The 12596-nt window shown below is 38.3% G+C and overlaps 1 protein-coding gene across 22 annotated transcripts in view; it reads right to left on the bottom strand.

The window, feature by feature from the left end:
* SGIP1 (SH3GL interacting endocytic adaptor 1) overlaps window positions 1-12596 on the bottom strand; it is a 215576-nt gene that overhangs the window by 39810 nt on the left and 163170 nt on the right. For 9 of the 22 annotated variants that reach the window (XM_082356841.1, XM_082356843.1, XM_082356832.1 and 6 more), the window contains 2 exons: window positions 8738-8803; window positions 7745-7804 (listed from right to left, as the gene is read on the bottom strand). The exons of 5 other annotated variants lie outside the window; for them this stretch is intronic. In XM_082356841.1, coding sequence (XP_082212967.1) covers window positions 7745-7804; window positions 8738-8803 — 126 coding nt within the window. The remainder of the gene's footprint in view (window positions 1-7744; window positions 7805-8737; window positions 8804-12596) is intronic. 8 more of the 22 variants (XM_082356842.1, XM_082356845.1, XM_082356852.1 and 5 more) reach the window with 2 other exon arrangements.

Below are 12596 nucleotides of genomic sequence, written 5' to 3' on the forward strand. Positions count from 1 at the left end.
CTTTGTTGAGGAATAAAAGACTTCAATGTTGAGCAAAGCAAAGGCTGTCCAACATTTACATATTTTAAAATTATTGAATTATCTTCATTTTCTTTTGCATGAGGGACACATTCAGAAACAACTGTGTATTTTGGACCATATTAGAAGAAAATAAATATACCATCAGTGAGTCTGATGGGGATACGAAAGGAAGCTCCTGGTCTTAGTCACTACCAGAGACCCAAGAGGTCACTTTAGAGACCAGGGAAATACCAGAAGTAAACAAATGCTTCTTAGCTACAGAACCTTCTTGGCCCCTTCCCTTAATTTTCCTCATTCAGTTTGAATGAAAATTCAAAGTATGAAAAATAAAAACATTTCAGAGCTACGAGTAATAAAAAGACATGGAGGAATCTTAAATTCATACTATTAAGTGAAAGAAGCCAATCTGAAAAAGGCTACACCTTGTATAATTCCAACTATATGAGATTCTGGAAAAAGAAAAACTAGGGAACCAGTAAAAAGATCAGTGCTTGCCAGGGGTTGGGGGACTGGGAAAGAATGAATAAGTGAGCACAGAGGACTAGGGCAGTGAAAAAACTATGTAGGATATCATAATTATAGATACATGTCATTACACATTTGTCCAAACCAATAGAATATAAAACACCAAGAGTGAACCCTAATGTAAACTATGGACTTTAGGTGACGACCCTATGTCAATGTAGGTTCATCAATTGTAACAAATGTCCCACTCAGATGAGGAAGGTTGTGCATGTGTGAGGGCAGGGGTTGAATGGGAAATCTCTGTACCTTCCCCTCAGTTTTACTTTGAACCTAAAACTGCTCTAAAACATAAAGTCTAAAAAAAACCAAAATCAAACCAAAAAGCCTTTCATATTGTGTAGTATGTTAGTAAACCAAACACACACACACACACACACACACACACACACACACACACACACACACACACACACACTAAGTATCTTAACTTGATTTTCCTAATTATCCTACCAGGTGGTTATTATACCTTCCACTTTAAAAATTACAAAACAGAAACTCAGAGACATTAAATTCTCAAGATCACATAGTTATTGAGTGGCACAGCGAAGATCTGAATATTATAGTGGTTAGGAGCATTTATAACATAACATTAACTCCCTCTGAACCGATTTACCCACTAACTAGCTGTGTTATTTTGGGGAAGTAACCTGAATTCTCAGAGCCTCTGTTTACTCATCTGTAAAGTGTGAATAACAATAGTGCCCACTTCACACAGTTGCTGTGTGGATTACATGAGTTTGTGGCCAGGGAGTAATTAGCAGAAGATGAGAGCCACAGTAAGGGTTTATTGGTGATATTGCATCAGCAGTATTGGTATAAGCAGCAGTACTCTGGATATGCCGAATCCAAATAAAATCATCTTTTCACTAAAGGGTACGCTTTGCTTGGTGACTTGGGATAGAAGCTGCCACCTACTCTTAAGCTTTCCCACAAGTATTTAATTGGATAGAATTCTGATATGAATTCTGTACATTCATGCCATCCATAGCAACCCATTCATAATTTGGCCTGGACATCAGGGCTAAAACAGGGAGCATTTTGCTGACTACGATGTTAAGAAACACATATTTGGTCTTTGTCCCAGTTCCTGGCACAGAACTCCTCAAACCCTTGTGATTTCTTGAGTGAGAGGGTTAGTGGGGGGTTTTGGGTTATTCATAAAAAGTCTCTTTCAACCATACCTGAGTTCATACTAATGAGGTGACTCTTGGAGGATGGGGGCTGGTTGGTTAAAGGATTGAACTTTCTGTTCCATCTCCCAACCTCTGGAAGAGGAGACAGCCTGGACATTGACTTAATCACCAGTAGTCAACGGTTCACACAACTGTGCCTACATAATGAGCCTCCCCCTTAAACCCCCTAAACAATGAGGTTTGGAGAGTGTCCGGGTTGGTGAACATATTAAGGTACTGACAGGGCGGCACACCCAGAGAGGGCATGGGAGCTCCGTGCCCCTACCCCCATACCTCATCCTAGTCATTTCTTTCATTTGCCTGTGCCGTATCCTCTAGAATAAACGGGTAATAGAAAGTAAAGCTCTTTCCTGAGTTCTGTGAGCTGTGCTAGCAAGTTATCGAACCCCAGGAGGTGGCTGTGGAGAGCCCTCAATTTATAGGTGGTCAATCGGAAGTACAGGTGACTTGTGGGACTTGTGACTGGCGTGTAAAGCGAGGGGGCAGCCTTGTGGGACTGAGCTGTGGGGTGTGCCTAACTCCAGGTAGTTAGTGTCAGAATTGTTTAGTGTGAAGGGAAACACCCCACATGTTTGGTGTCAGGAGTGAGTAGAATAAAGAAAGAGGCTTCTCTTATATTGACTTTCTTGTCTATCTCCAGCATGACAGTCATACACAAAACATGTGAGCCAAGGCACCTGCCTCAAAGAACAGGAACAAGTGAAATATCAGCATATTGGTCAACCCCAGAGATTTTCAGAACCAGGTCACTAATTTCTTGTGAAGAGGTCAACTGAATTCTGAAACCCTCAGCAGATCTGCCTGGTAGAACATTTTGCAGGTTCAGCTCCACTTGAATCTTCTTCACAGGTTTAAGCTATTTTAAAAACTGTGACCTTCAGTTATGAATAGAAAGGACTTTACATTTTATACTGACAATGTACTTTACATAAAAAAATTCAGAATAGCTAGGGAGTGAGATTTTAATATTTTTAATGAAGACAGTCTTGTATCACTGCTTTTTATGTTTCTATATTGTTTCCCCAACTTAGTTGTACTTAACACTGTGATTTGCAGAGTTGGGTCCTCGATAACTTTACTGCATTATTGATTGAAAAGGGCCTACAGTGGGGTAGAGGCAATTAGTGGACACTTCCCACTTGAAGAATATTGTGAATTTAGCAAAACAGCTGCTTCCCAGAGAATTGGTTATGCCTTTCAATTTTTCTTTCTTTAGTGACTCTCAGATGAATGAATTACTACCCTTCTGGTCATATGTGAAAAATTTGACCTGTTTGCTTCTTACAGGATGCTATTACTATTGTCAGGGCGAAGAAAGTTGAGTGGTCCATGACTATGATTATGTCTTACCAATTTTTAAGCAGGGATATTTAATAACCTACTGAAGGAGGTCAGAAGTTAAAAATATCCAAGTGTTACTTTTTTCACATAGACTACATAATTCCAAAGAGGAAAATGTAGATCCCACTGTATAGGAACACACTTTTCCTCTGCGGGTCTAACCCGGATGAAGAAGAAAACTTGAATGTAGGCTTGGCTAGTGCACTGAACGAGAGTGGGGTGGACATGAGACTAGAGGTTTCAACAAGGTCAAAGATAAGGTGTAGTCAGGGGACCAGGAAGCTGGAAGGTTAGGAGAGTTGGAAAAACCTGCCAGCATCACCTATCTCAAGGGGCTGTTGCGAAGGCTGAATGAGATCATGGACGTGGAGCAGAGCATCAGCCTCGGTCTCCAGCTAGGAGCCCGGTTTCAATCCCTACTCTGTCTCTTCTTGGCTGAGTGATCCTGCAAAAGTGACTTATGTTAGCTGAATCTGAATTGCTTCATCAGTGAGTTGTGCAGATGAAATGAGATAGTAGATGAAATGTACTTTTCGCATAGTAAGAACTCAGGTGTTAGCTATTATTATTCATTACTTTTATTACCTCAGGTCCTCTTATTTATTTATTTTCACCCCAATATGTTCCATTCTCCTTCCCTATTTTATTTTTTTTCTGTAGAACTTACACTGTAAATTTTACTTGTTTATCTTTTTATTTTTGATTCTCCACATTAAAATGTAAGCTCCATGGCGACAGGGAATGTTTCCTGTTTTGTTCCCTACAGGGGAGTGCCTAGGACAGTGCTGGCCCACAGTAGTACTCAATAAATATTTGTTGAATGAAAGAATCATTGTATAGGAGTATAGGAAGGGGGACACATGGTTAGTTCTGAAATAGCCAAAATGACACTTGTCAGTAGGGACCATTTCCAAGATGTGGCCAGAGGTGTGGGTTAATGAGTGGAGGGAAAGTTTATTGGAACTGAAGAAGTCAAGAGGCCCTGGAGCGAGGGTGTTGGGTGGATCATCCGCATCGAATCTATGACACAAAATGAAGCTAGGGAGTGAGGTGGAGAAGAGGGTGAAAAGGGGCTGCCAGCATCCCTAAGCCTATAGATGAATGCAGAGGAATGCTCCGTAGTCAGTGGGGGATAGCCGTAAGTAAAAGGTAGAATGAGCAGACGGGTGCTTTTCACTATGGGGAGTGGGTGTTGGAAGTAGCAATGGGGAGTTGGGAGAACTCGTAGTCCCATGACATAGGGCCCACAGAAGACTGAGGAACTTTCCATGGAGAGAGCTAGAGGAGAAGAGATGGCCCCTGGAGACAGCTGGGATGCAGTTAAGGAAACAGGTGGGCGAGTCTGGCAGAGAGCCTGGGAATGCAGAGAAGGGTGTTGCTAAGGACATGACATTCCCAAAGGTTGGTGGGAGCGAGACTAGTAAACGGGAGCACGGAGCTGTCTCGAGAGGAGAGTGCAAGTGGCTGTATGCACAGAGGAGAGGTGACACTCAAGAATGTATGGTTGTAGGTCGTCTTTTTTTCCATTACCAGATACAAGATGATTTTGTAGTTAAATAAGTTAAACAAAGAGAGGGACAGCACATTTCTGGAAACATCTTGATGTTCAAATGCTCTACAGAATTATTCAAATATCTAACATCATCTACTTGTTATGGAAATATCTTTCCCTTCCTTCCATCTCAGAAGAATACTTGATAGTTTCAGTTGGATATACTCCTGGATGAATGAATTTAAACAGTTACCACCTTTCATAACCTTCATCATTTTTTTTCAGCTCAACTTAAATAGGTTAAAATTTCAGTGAATTTTTAAAAAATGAAATTGTTTATAAAAGTAAACCACTAAGACAAGCTTTGGAACTCTTGTGAGTTAGAACTATCATCTAATGCTTTTATATCTCTCTTGTTAAGTTAAATTTGGAGGTGTGAAGCATCTCAAGTTATCTCCAAATAAGTTCATAAGGCAATGTTCATTAGTGAGTTGGTTGATTGGTCAGTGACTCAACACTCACTGGGTAACCACAATGCCTAGAGCACGGTAAGAACAAAGCAATGGATAAGACAGGCTAAGGTTTTGAACATGATAGAAACACTATTTAGATGCCAACAAATAATAATTTCAAAGCTATTTAGAACAAGTGAATATTTTGAGCTGGGAATCTTTCTTCCTCTTCTGCATTCCCTGAATAAAGAATTGAAGGTAATGATAATTAACATTAATAATAACAAATGTGGGTAAAGCCAGAGTGCCCTAGAAGAATATACTAAAAGTGCTACTCAATAAAACATGTTGAATGACAGTCTTTTGGGAGTTTAAAATTTGGGTAGGGGCACTATTCTCAAGGCAATTTAACATGTCACTGTTTCTATGCCATTTTATCATCACAGCAGAAAATTTAAAAATCATTCCAGGTTGCACTAGCTAAAACTACCTGAGACTAACGTACATAAATGATGAAAACAAACTTTTCCATTCTTATAACATAGCCATCCTTGTGTCATTTTTAGTTCCGGGGGTAAGGTGTCATTTTTAGTTTCTCTTAAGTCTTCTCTTGAAGTTCACTGTAACGTATTTTCATCTGCATGAGCGTTTCTTGATGAGAAGACCAGGGGCACATTTATGAAACGGTTGCTCCTATAGTCCCTTAAGAAGCCTTGCCTATACTTTCCAGCCTTGAGCAAAGTCCAAGATGAAGCTAACAGAGAACTAGAGATTCCAATTAATTTCTATTCAACCTCTTTCTTGTATGACTTCTCTTGGCTCAAATTGAGATGCTTAAGGAATTTGGATCTTACTAATTAAAATGGCAATGTTACCAACTTTAGATACCCCAAAATCTACTAACAAATATTTTCTTTTCCTAAAAAGAAAAAAGGGGTTCACATTGTTATTCCATATGTTTATTAATACTTATATTTGATTGATGATGTGGATTTTAAAAACAAACAAACCAACAACCAAAAGTTCTCTTTAGATTGGTATCTTCAGAAAAAGTCTACCTCTCTCTGTTTAAAGAAATCCAAACCAAAACACAAGCAAACCAACCAACAGATACTCTAAAGCCAAAACAAACCACACCAACAAAAAATTATGTAATATATTTTTTGGAGCCCCAGATGTTACTTGAAGGTTGCCGGTAGCATATGGCTTAATTTCCTGGTTAAAGCAGGGTAAACTACAACTTCTACTGTGGCCAGACTGAACCAGAGAAAGGGCTTTTATGTATGCAGGTATTGGCTGTAAGTCAGGATCACCAACCTATTCAACCGTAGCTTCTGCTTTGAGATGTGTTGATCAGTAAAAAGACACCTGGGCACTTTTTAATTCCATCTGATTCGAAGAGAAAGTTTAGCTGGTCATAAGTTTGTGGACTTTGCATCTTGGTTATCACAAAATTAATGGTCCGAGGCAATGAAGGTTTCTGACATCATGTGGAAAATATGCATCTTCCCCTAAAGACTGCCTATTCACCTGTTCTCTGCCTGACTCAGGACAGACATCAAGTATTTGGGAAGCTTTAAATCAGACAATATTTCCTGCTGCTACCCAAGCTACTCCAAGCTAAGGACTTCCACCTCTGGGAGCATCTTGCAAGGAAAAGTCACTGTTAGGAGAAAAAAGCCACACCACAAAAACTACTTCAAAATCTGTATCAGTCATTCTGATTTTTTACAATTGTGCTAAAACACACACTTAAGTTAAGAAAGTTCTTTTTGTTGTCATGAAATACAAAACGTTCAATATTTAGGTTCAAGTCTACAGTAGAATATTTTTTGGCCAACTTTTTATCCCAAGATAAACTTAGCTATTTAAAATCGTAGAAAGCAGAGGCTTAAGTGATAAATATGTGTAAAATAGTCCATTAATTAAGTTGAACTACTTAATTTTTCCTATACAATAGTTTAAACAGGCCATTTTATCAAATGCCTGGCTTGTTAAAATGATTTAGAATTTAAATATAAAACAGAAGAATGCTAATCCTTAATACAGAATATAACAAATTATCCAACATTGAGGTTAGATATCTGACATTGTATTTACGTATATTTTCTTTCATCTTCTAAAATGGCAAGTCCAGTGGTAGCTGTCCATTTTACTCGTCATTCCAGTTTCAATTTCCATTTCAGAAGATGCAAATAGAACTTACTAAAATACTTTTTTTTCTTTTCCTCACTTTTCTGACCTCCCATGCAGCATTCCTTGTCATAAGAATATTTACACATTTACATTTTACAATAATGGATGTTGTATCTGAAATATTAATTATCCAAAGCAAAGTTAAATGCCAATTCCAAACAAAAATGTCCTTATATTTGTTGCATTGCATTTGCAAAAGAGTTAGGAAAGAGCCCTGGTTGACAGAGTTAAGTTCCTTGCCCAAAAAAGGTGTTTGTTTTTTTTCAATTTAACACAGTTAATTAAGTAACCAATATTAACTGCAAATTAGCTTTAATTTTTTAATATGAAAAAATCGAAGATCCCATACAAACCAAATTCATGGAATATTGTCTTTAGTATTTAATATTTTTGAAGTAGCCATAGCATTTTTATATAGAAAGTGAGAGCAGGTCTTTTGAAGAGAACTGGGATTTAAAAATGCGAATGGGGAAAAAGCATGAGGGGAGGATAAATTAGAATCTGGTATGCTATGTACTACTTACCTTCAAAAGTCAAATAAAACTTTCCTCTGTCAAACCAAACGAGGGAAGGCTGTTCATTCTCTGTATGGCCAGGAGTTGAAGCGGGATGGGAAAGGTTAAGGAGAGGGAGAGAGAAGGACACAGTATGAGTTACAGAGCAGGTCATTAATCTCACTGGGGGGGGAGGGCAGAGGCACTGCATGCCGTTAGCATGCAGGAAAAAGGGAGGGCTGGCAATCTATTATTATTATTATTTTGTTTTCAGTTCAGGAAACAGAAAGCAAAAGCAAAGCTATGGAGGCCTAAAGGGATGGGCACGTGTTGCTGGTAGCTTGGTACTCGGTGCTGGTGCGCATGGAGAAGAAGTCTTCCTGGCCATGCAGGGGCGTCAGCATATTTTAACTGCACTAGTTTGGCCAAACTGTCATTCAGCAACTGCTGTATTTATTTCATCTTCAATGTCATCCCCTTCTATGTTTTCAAAAAGATAAACTCGGAGTTATAGGTTATATAAAACTTAGCTGAGGTTTTCAATGACAACAGCATTGCATATCAATTGAAAGTTCGTGGAAGATGTCATATATCTTCCATCCCCTCCCCTGGAATCACCTTAGGCATCCAGACACAAAACACCCTTTACCTACGTACCAAAGAAAAGACAAGATTACTAACGGTGCTCTACTATATTTTTAATTAAAAAGCCATCACTGGACACGTAATTCTGAGCAGTTAAATTATTCCTCCTTTTGTAAATTCACAAAGCAATTGCATCTCACCTTTTTTGAACCTTTTCACTGAGAAACTGTCATGCAACCTGCTGCTTTATAAAATGTTCACTTAAAAAACATTTCAGTGGCATGAGTTCCACGATGAACAGTAAATAGACGGTGCATCTGATCGGCATTGGACACTCATGAGGTGAGGAGCATATCCATGAAGTTTAGCATTCAGATGGCATAATGGCTTGGATTTTTAAAGTCTAGCTATCTAGAGATCACTCGGCTAGCACCATACCTGCAGGCGTTTCACAGCGCCTTTCAAACGAGGGCAGTTTGTCATAAAAAACATCATCTTCTGACACTACGAACCAAAGAAATATAAAGGAATGGAAAACAAAAACACAAATACAAATCTCAAATGAAATCAAGCAACACACTTTACTGATCGAAACACAGGAATGATTTTAATGGAAAAAGGAAACAAAACCTAAGACACTGAGATGATGGAAAGAGTATAAAAAAGTGATGTGCTTATTGCATGATGAGCCTAGGAGAAGAAATGGAAATCTAAAAAATGCCAGATGTTAGCATCTGTGAATTCACTGAAGTCAGCTCCATGGAAGAAATCACACCCCCACATTTTCAGGGAGTTGTTAAAAGCACTATCGTTAATAATTGACTCGTGCAGGTGTATTTCACTCAGACACAACTCTCAAGTGGCTGGACATATATCCATCAACAGAACCTCCGGGCAGAGTGCTGACAACTCAATGGGATCACCCAGCATGCACCTTCCTCCCCATGGGGAAAGAGAAAGCTTTTAATGAGACCATAAAAATGCAACAGTGTGAATCTGAGGTCCCTGAATGAAGTATCCCATTTCAACTTCATCAATATCCAAATTCAATTTGCCCTGCACCTGTACTGGGTAGTTATGGATTGTTAATTTTGAACAGCATTATTGTAATTCCATCTTTGGCTATGGTATCAGGCATGGCCAAATGTCTTTGTAAACTGGTCACAACAGTTGCTCTGAATCCCAACCGTTCTGGATCTCTGTACACGGTCTCCCTCCTCACCAACAAACAAATGTAGACAATTGAAGTTTTATTCTATGTGATTTAGATCAATCAATGCCACACGTCTGAAGGGTATTATTGTAACTTTAATAGAAAATTGAATAAATTCTGTACAAAGACTGGTAAGGGAGAATCTTCCCTAGAACGTAGAGAAGTAAGATAAGGAAATGGATGAGGGTAGTAAAATTATTTCAAAAACTATGCTTCTTGGAAAATATTCTACTAGCTTGCCTCCTTAGACTTAGTGAATAAGGCAGGGAAACTATTTCTTTGTCAATTCTTAAGGCTCTAGGATAGCACCTGTCAATCAGTTTTTAATATATATGTGGCTTCCTTGGTGGATAGAATAAGTGAATGCAACTCCTATAATATCTGTAGGAGAGGAACAAGAACTGGCCCTAAGAAGGATACCCCATAATATCTCCAGAAAATAGGACACAAAAAAGTTACATTGGCAGTAACTGAATGTAACAGTGCCTTTTCATACCTGTTAGTGGGGAATGGTGGAGAATATTCCTTTCTTTTGAAGAAATAATTTTCTGTTTACAATCTCCTTAAAATGAGGAGCCTCCAATACTGCCATTTGTTCTTTGAGCAGAAGTTACAAAAGAATGGTTCATAAGGGTTGAACAGCATGGCTATCATTTTTTATTGTGGTTGTGGACATTGAGCGCTTAGAAGAAAACATACTAAATAAATCAGAGAACTTAAAAAATGAGTGGTTGCATAGCTCTGTGCTTAATTTAAATAAGGGCAACACTCAAATCAAGTACAGAAGAAAAATTTCCTTAAGAACTAACCATGGAAATTGCCTCAGATTGATCTGAGATGGGGAAGTCAGTACTGGAGGCAGGCTTTTCCAAAAAAATAAATAAATAAAAGGCAGAAGGAAAAAAATACTAAAGTGTGAGAATTTAAACTTGGGCTCAAGAATATCCACCTCCAAAGGTCTTTCTTTTTGTTCAGAATAATTGATGTTAATACAGATATATTTTTTAAAAAGCTTATCTGAGTCAGAATTGCCACCCAGCTTACAGAGACAAAGACTTGGAGGAAATATTTTAAGTTTTAATTGCTACGGTTAATACTCCTCTACTGAATACAAATCACTTTTGCTCAAAGATCTACACCAAAGGAAGCATCAAAGTCCATCTGATGCTTCCTTTGGTGCCCGTAAATGATTACCTTTCATTCATTACAGATTCCTGGGATGTTAAAGATGTAATTTAAAAATGCATAATTAACAGTGAAGGAATATAATTCATAGTGAATTTAACAATGAAGAAAAATTGTCTTCATGGTGGTCTTTTTGCATTGGGGTACCAAAGGAAGGTTTTGCAAACATCGAAAAAAATGACTGTCACCGATAGAAATAAGAAACAAATAATAAATTGGATATATACAATTAGAGATAACTCCCTGTTTATCTCTATCTCTAAATGTCTAGGAATTTGTTTCTTACAATAGAATAACTTTAAACACTTTCTTTATTCACATAATATTAATAGGATTCTTCCCCCCAAATCAAATAGTGAAGGTCCTGTGAGCTTTGTTCAGTACAAAAGGAGTTTATTGTATTTCATTGATTCTACTATGTGTACTTTTTAACCTCTCTGGAATTGGGATGGGTCTTAAAATCAATACGATAAGAAAGTATTGCACCTTACCTCAACTGGCAGCTTTCTCCGCCCTTTCTCAGTCATATAGAAAATAATAGTGCCTCTTCTAATTGAAGGTAACTTAAATTCAGTGACATACAGTTGCAAAGGGACTCTTCATTATTTGAATGTGACAATGCACAGAAAGTCCTGTTTTCAGTTGTGGCATCAGATTTACTACTTTATAATCACAGGTCTCATGAAAAAGATTTTACGCCCAAAGTCTGGCAGGAGCGAAGTCTTATTTGAATTGTTGTGTAGGAAGATCAGACATGCTCTTAAAAATTTAATCCTTGAATTATATTAAACTTTGTAATAAGCAAGTACAAATAATAAGTATCCAGTTTCTGCCACACATGTCCCAATTTTGGCACAAGTGTCACAGGAAACGTCAGAAAAGTATCTTGGTGGAGGGAGGGAAATATTGAGTCATCGATGTCAGGAATTTGCTGCTGAAATTCTATCTCCCCCAAGCCATCTGATTACATTAAGTTGATGTTCCAAGGCAGTCATGAACAGTCAGCACCTTAGTGCTGAACAGCCAAAGCACATCCTCTCCAAAAAGAGATAAACAACGCTACATAAGGTGCTGCTGGGCGGTCATTGACAATGTATTTACTTCAGAGAGAAACGGCTGTCAGGTGACCCACAGCAGCAGGAAATAAAGAACAAGAGAGTGAGGAAGATGAAAACCAAACAAAAATAACAGACCCAAACAGATAAAATCAGAATGCTCCTCAGCAATGAAGCAATGTGACCAGCCTCTCAGGTGGCTTTTTTCTCTTCTTAGCCCCTCTGTGGTTCATCTTAAAAGAATGCATACTAGCTGTGTTAAGAATCAGAGTCACTGGCCAGGATTTGAGATTTCTGCAGCAGGGAGCATGAGAACACATGGTACAAAACATGGCCACAGGTCAAATGCTCTGTGTGTGCAATTTTCTCTATGAATCTCAATGAGTTGAAGGAATAGGTTAGATGGTCATCTGAGGTCACTTGAGGTCTGCTTTCTGAGTGACAGTTTATTATCCTTACTTTCCTCTCTGAACCACCAGGAAAATCACAGAGAGTGAGTGGAACAAATGACCTTGAGGAAAAAACAACAGAAAAACAACAGAGCAGGAGTGGGGGAAATGGCTGTAGCAATCAAGAGTATTAAAGACAGTTCAAAAATAAGGTTGGAAGTTACAGAAAAAACAAAACAAAACAGCAACAACAACAAAACCCAGAGAGAAACTAGCTAATAGGCATCTAAAATTAGGGAGCCCTGAGTTGCCCCAGCTGATGATACAGATAAAGAATAGACATGGTTATATAAATGATGTTAAATATCTGTCTGTTAACGAATCAGATGAAATTGGAAAGCTGGCTATATTTTCACCAAATTTGAAGAATTCTTTGGGGCTGATCTGATTAAAAA

The sequence above is a fragment of the Balaenoptera borealis genome (genome assembly GCF_965194805.1).
Source record: "Balaenoptera borealis genome assembly, chromosome: 1".
Lineage (NCBI taxonomy): Eukaryota > Metazoa > Chordata > Mammalia > Artiodactyla > Balaenopteridae > Balaenoptera > Balaenoptera borealis.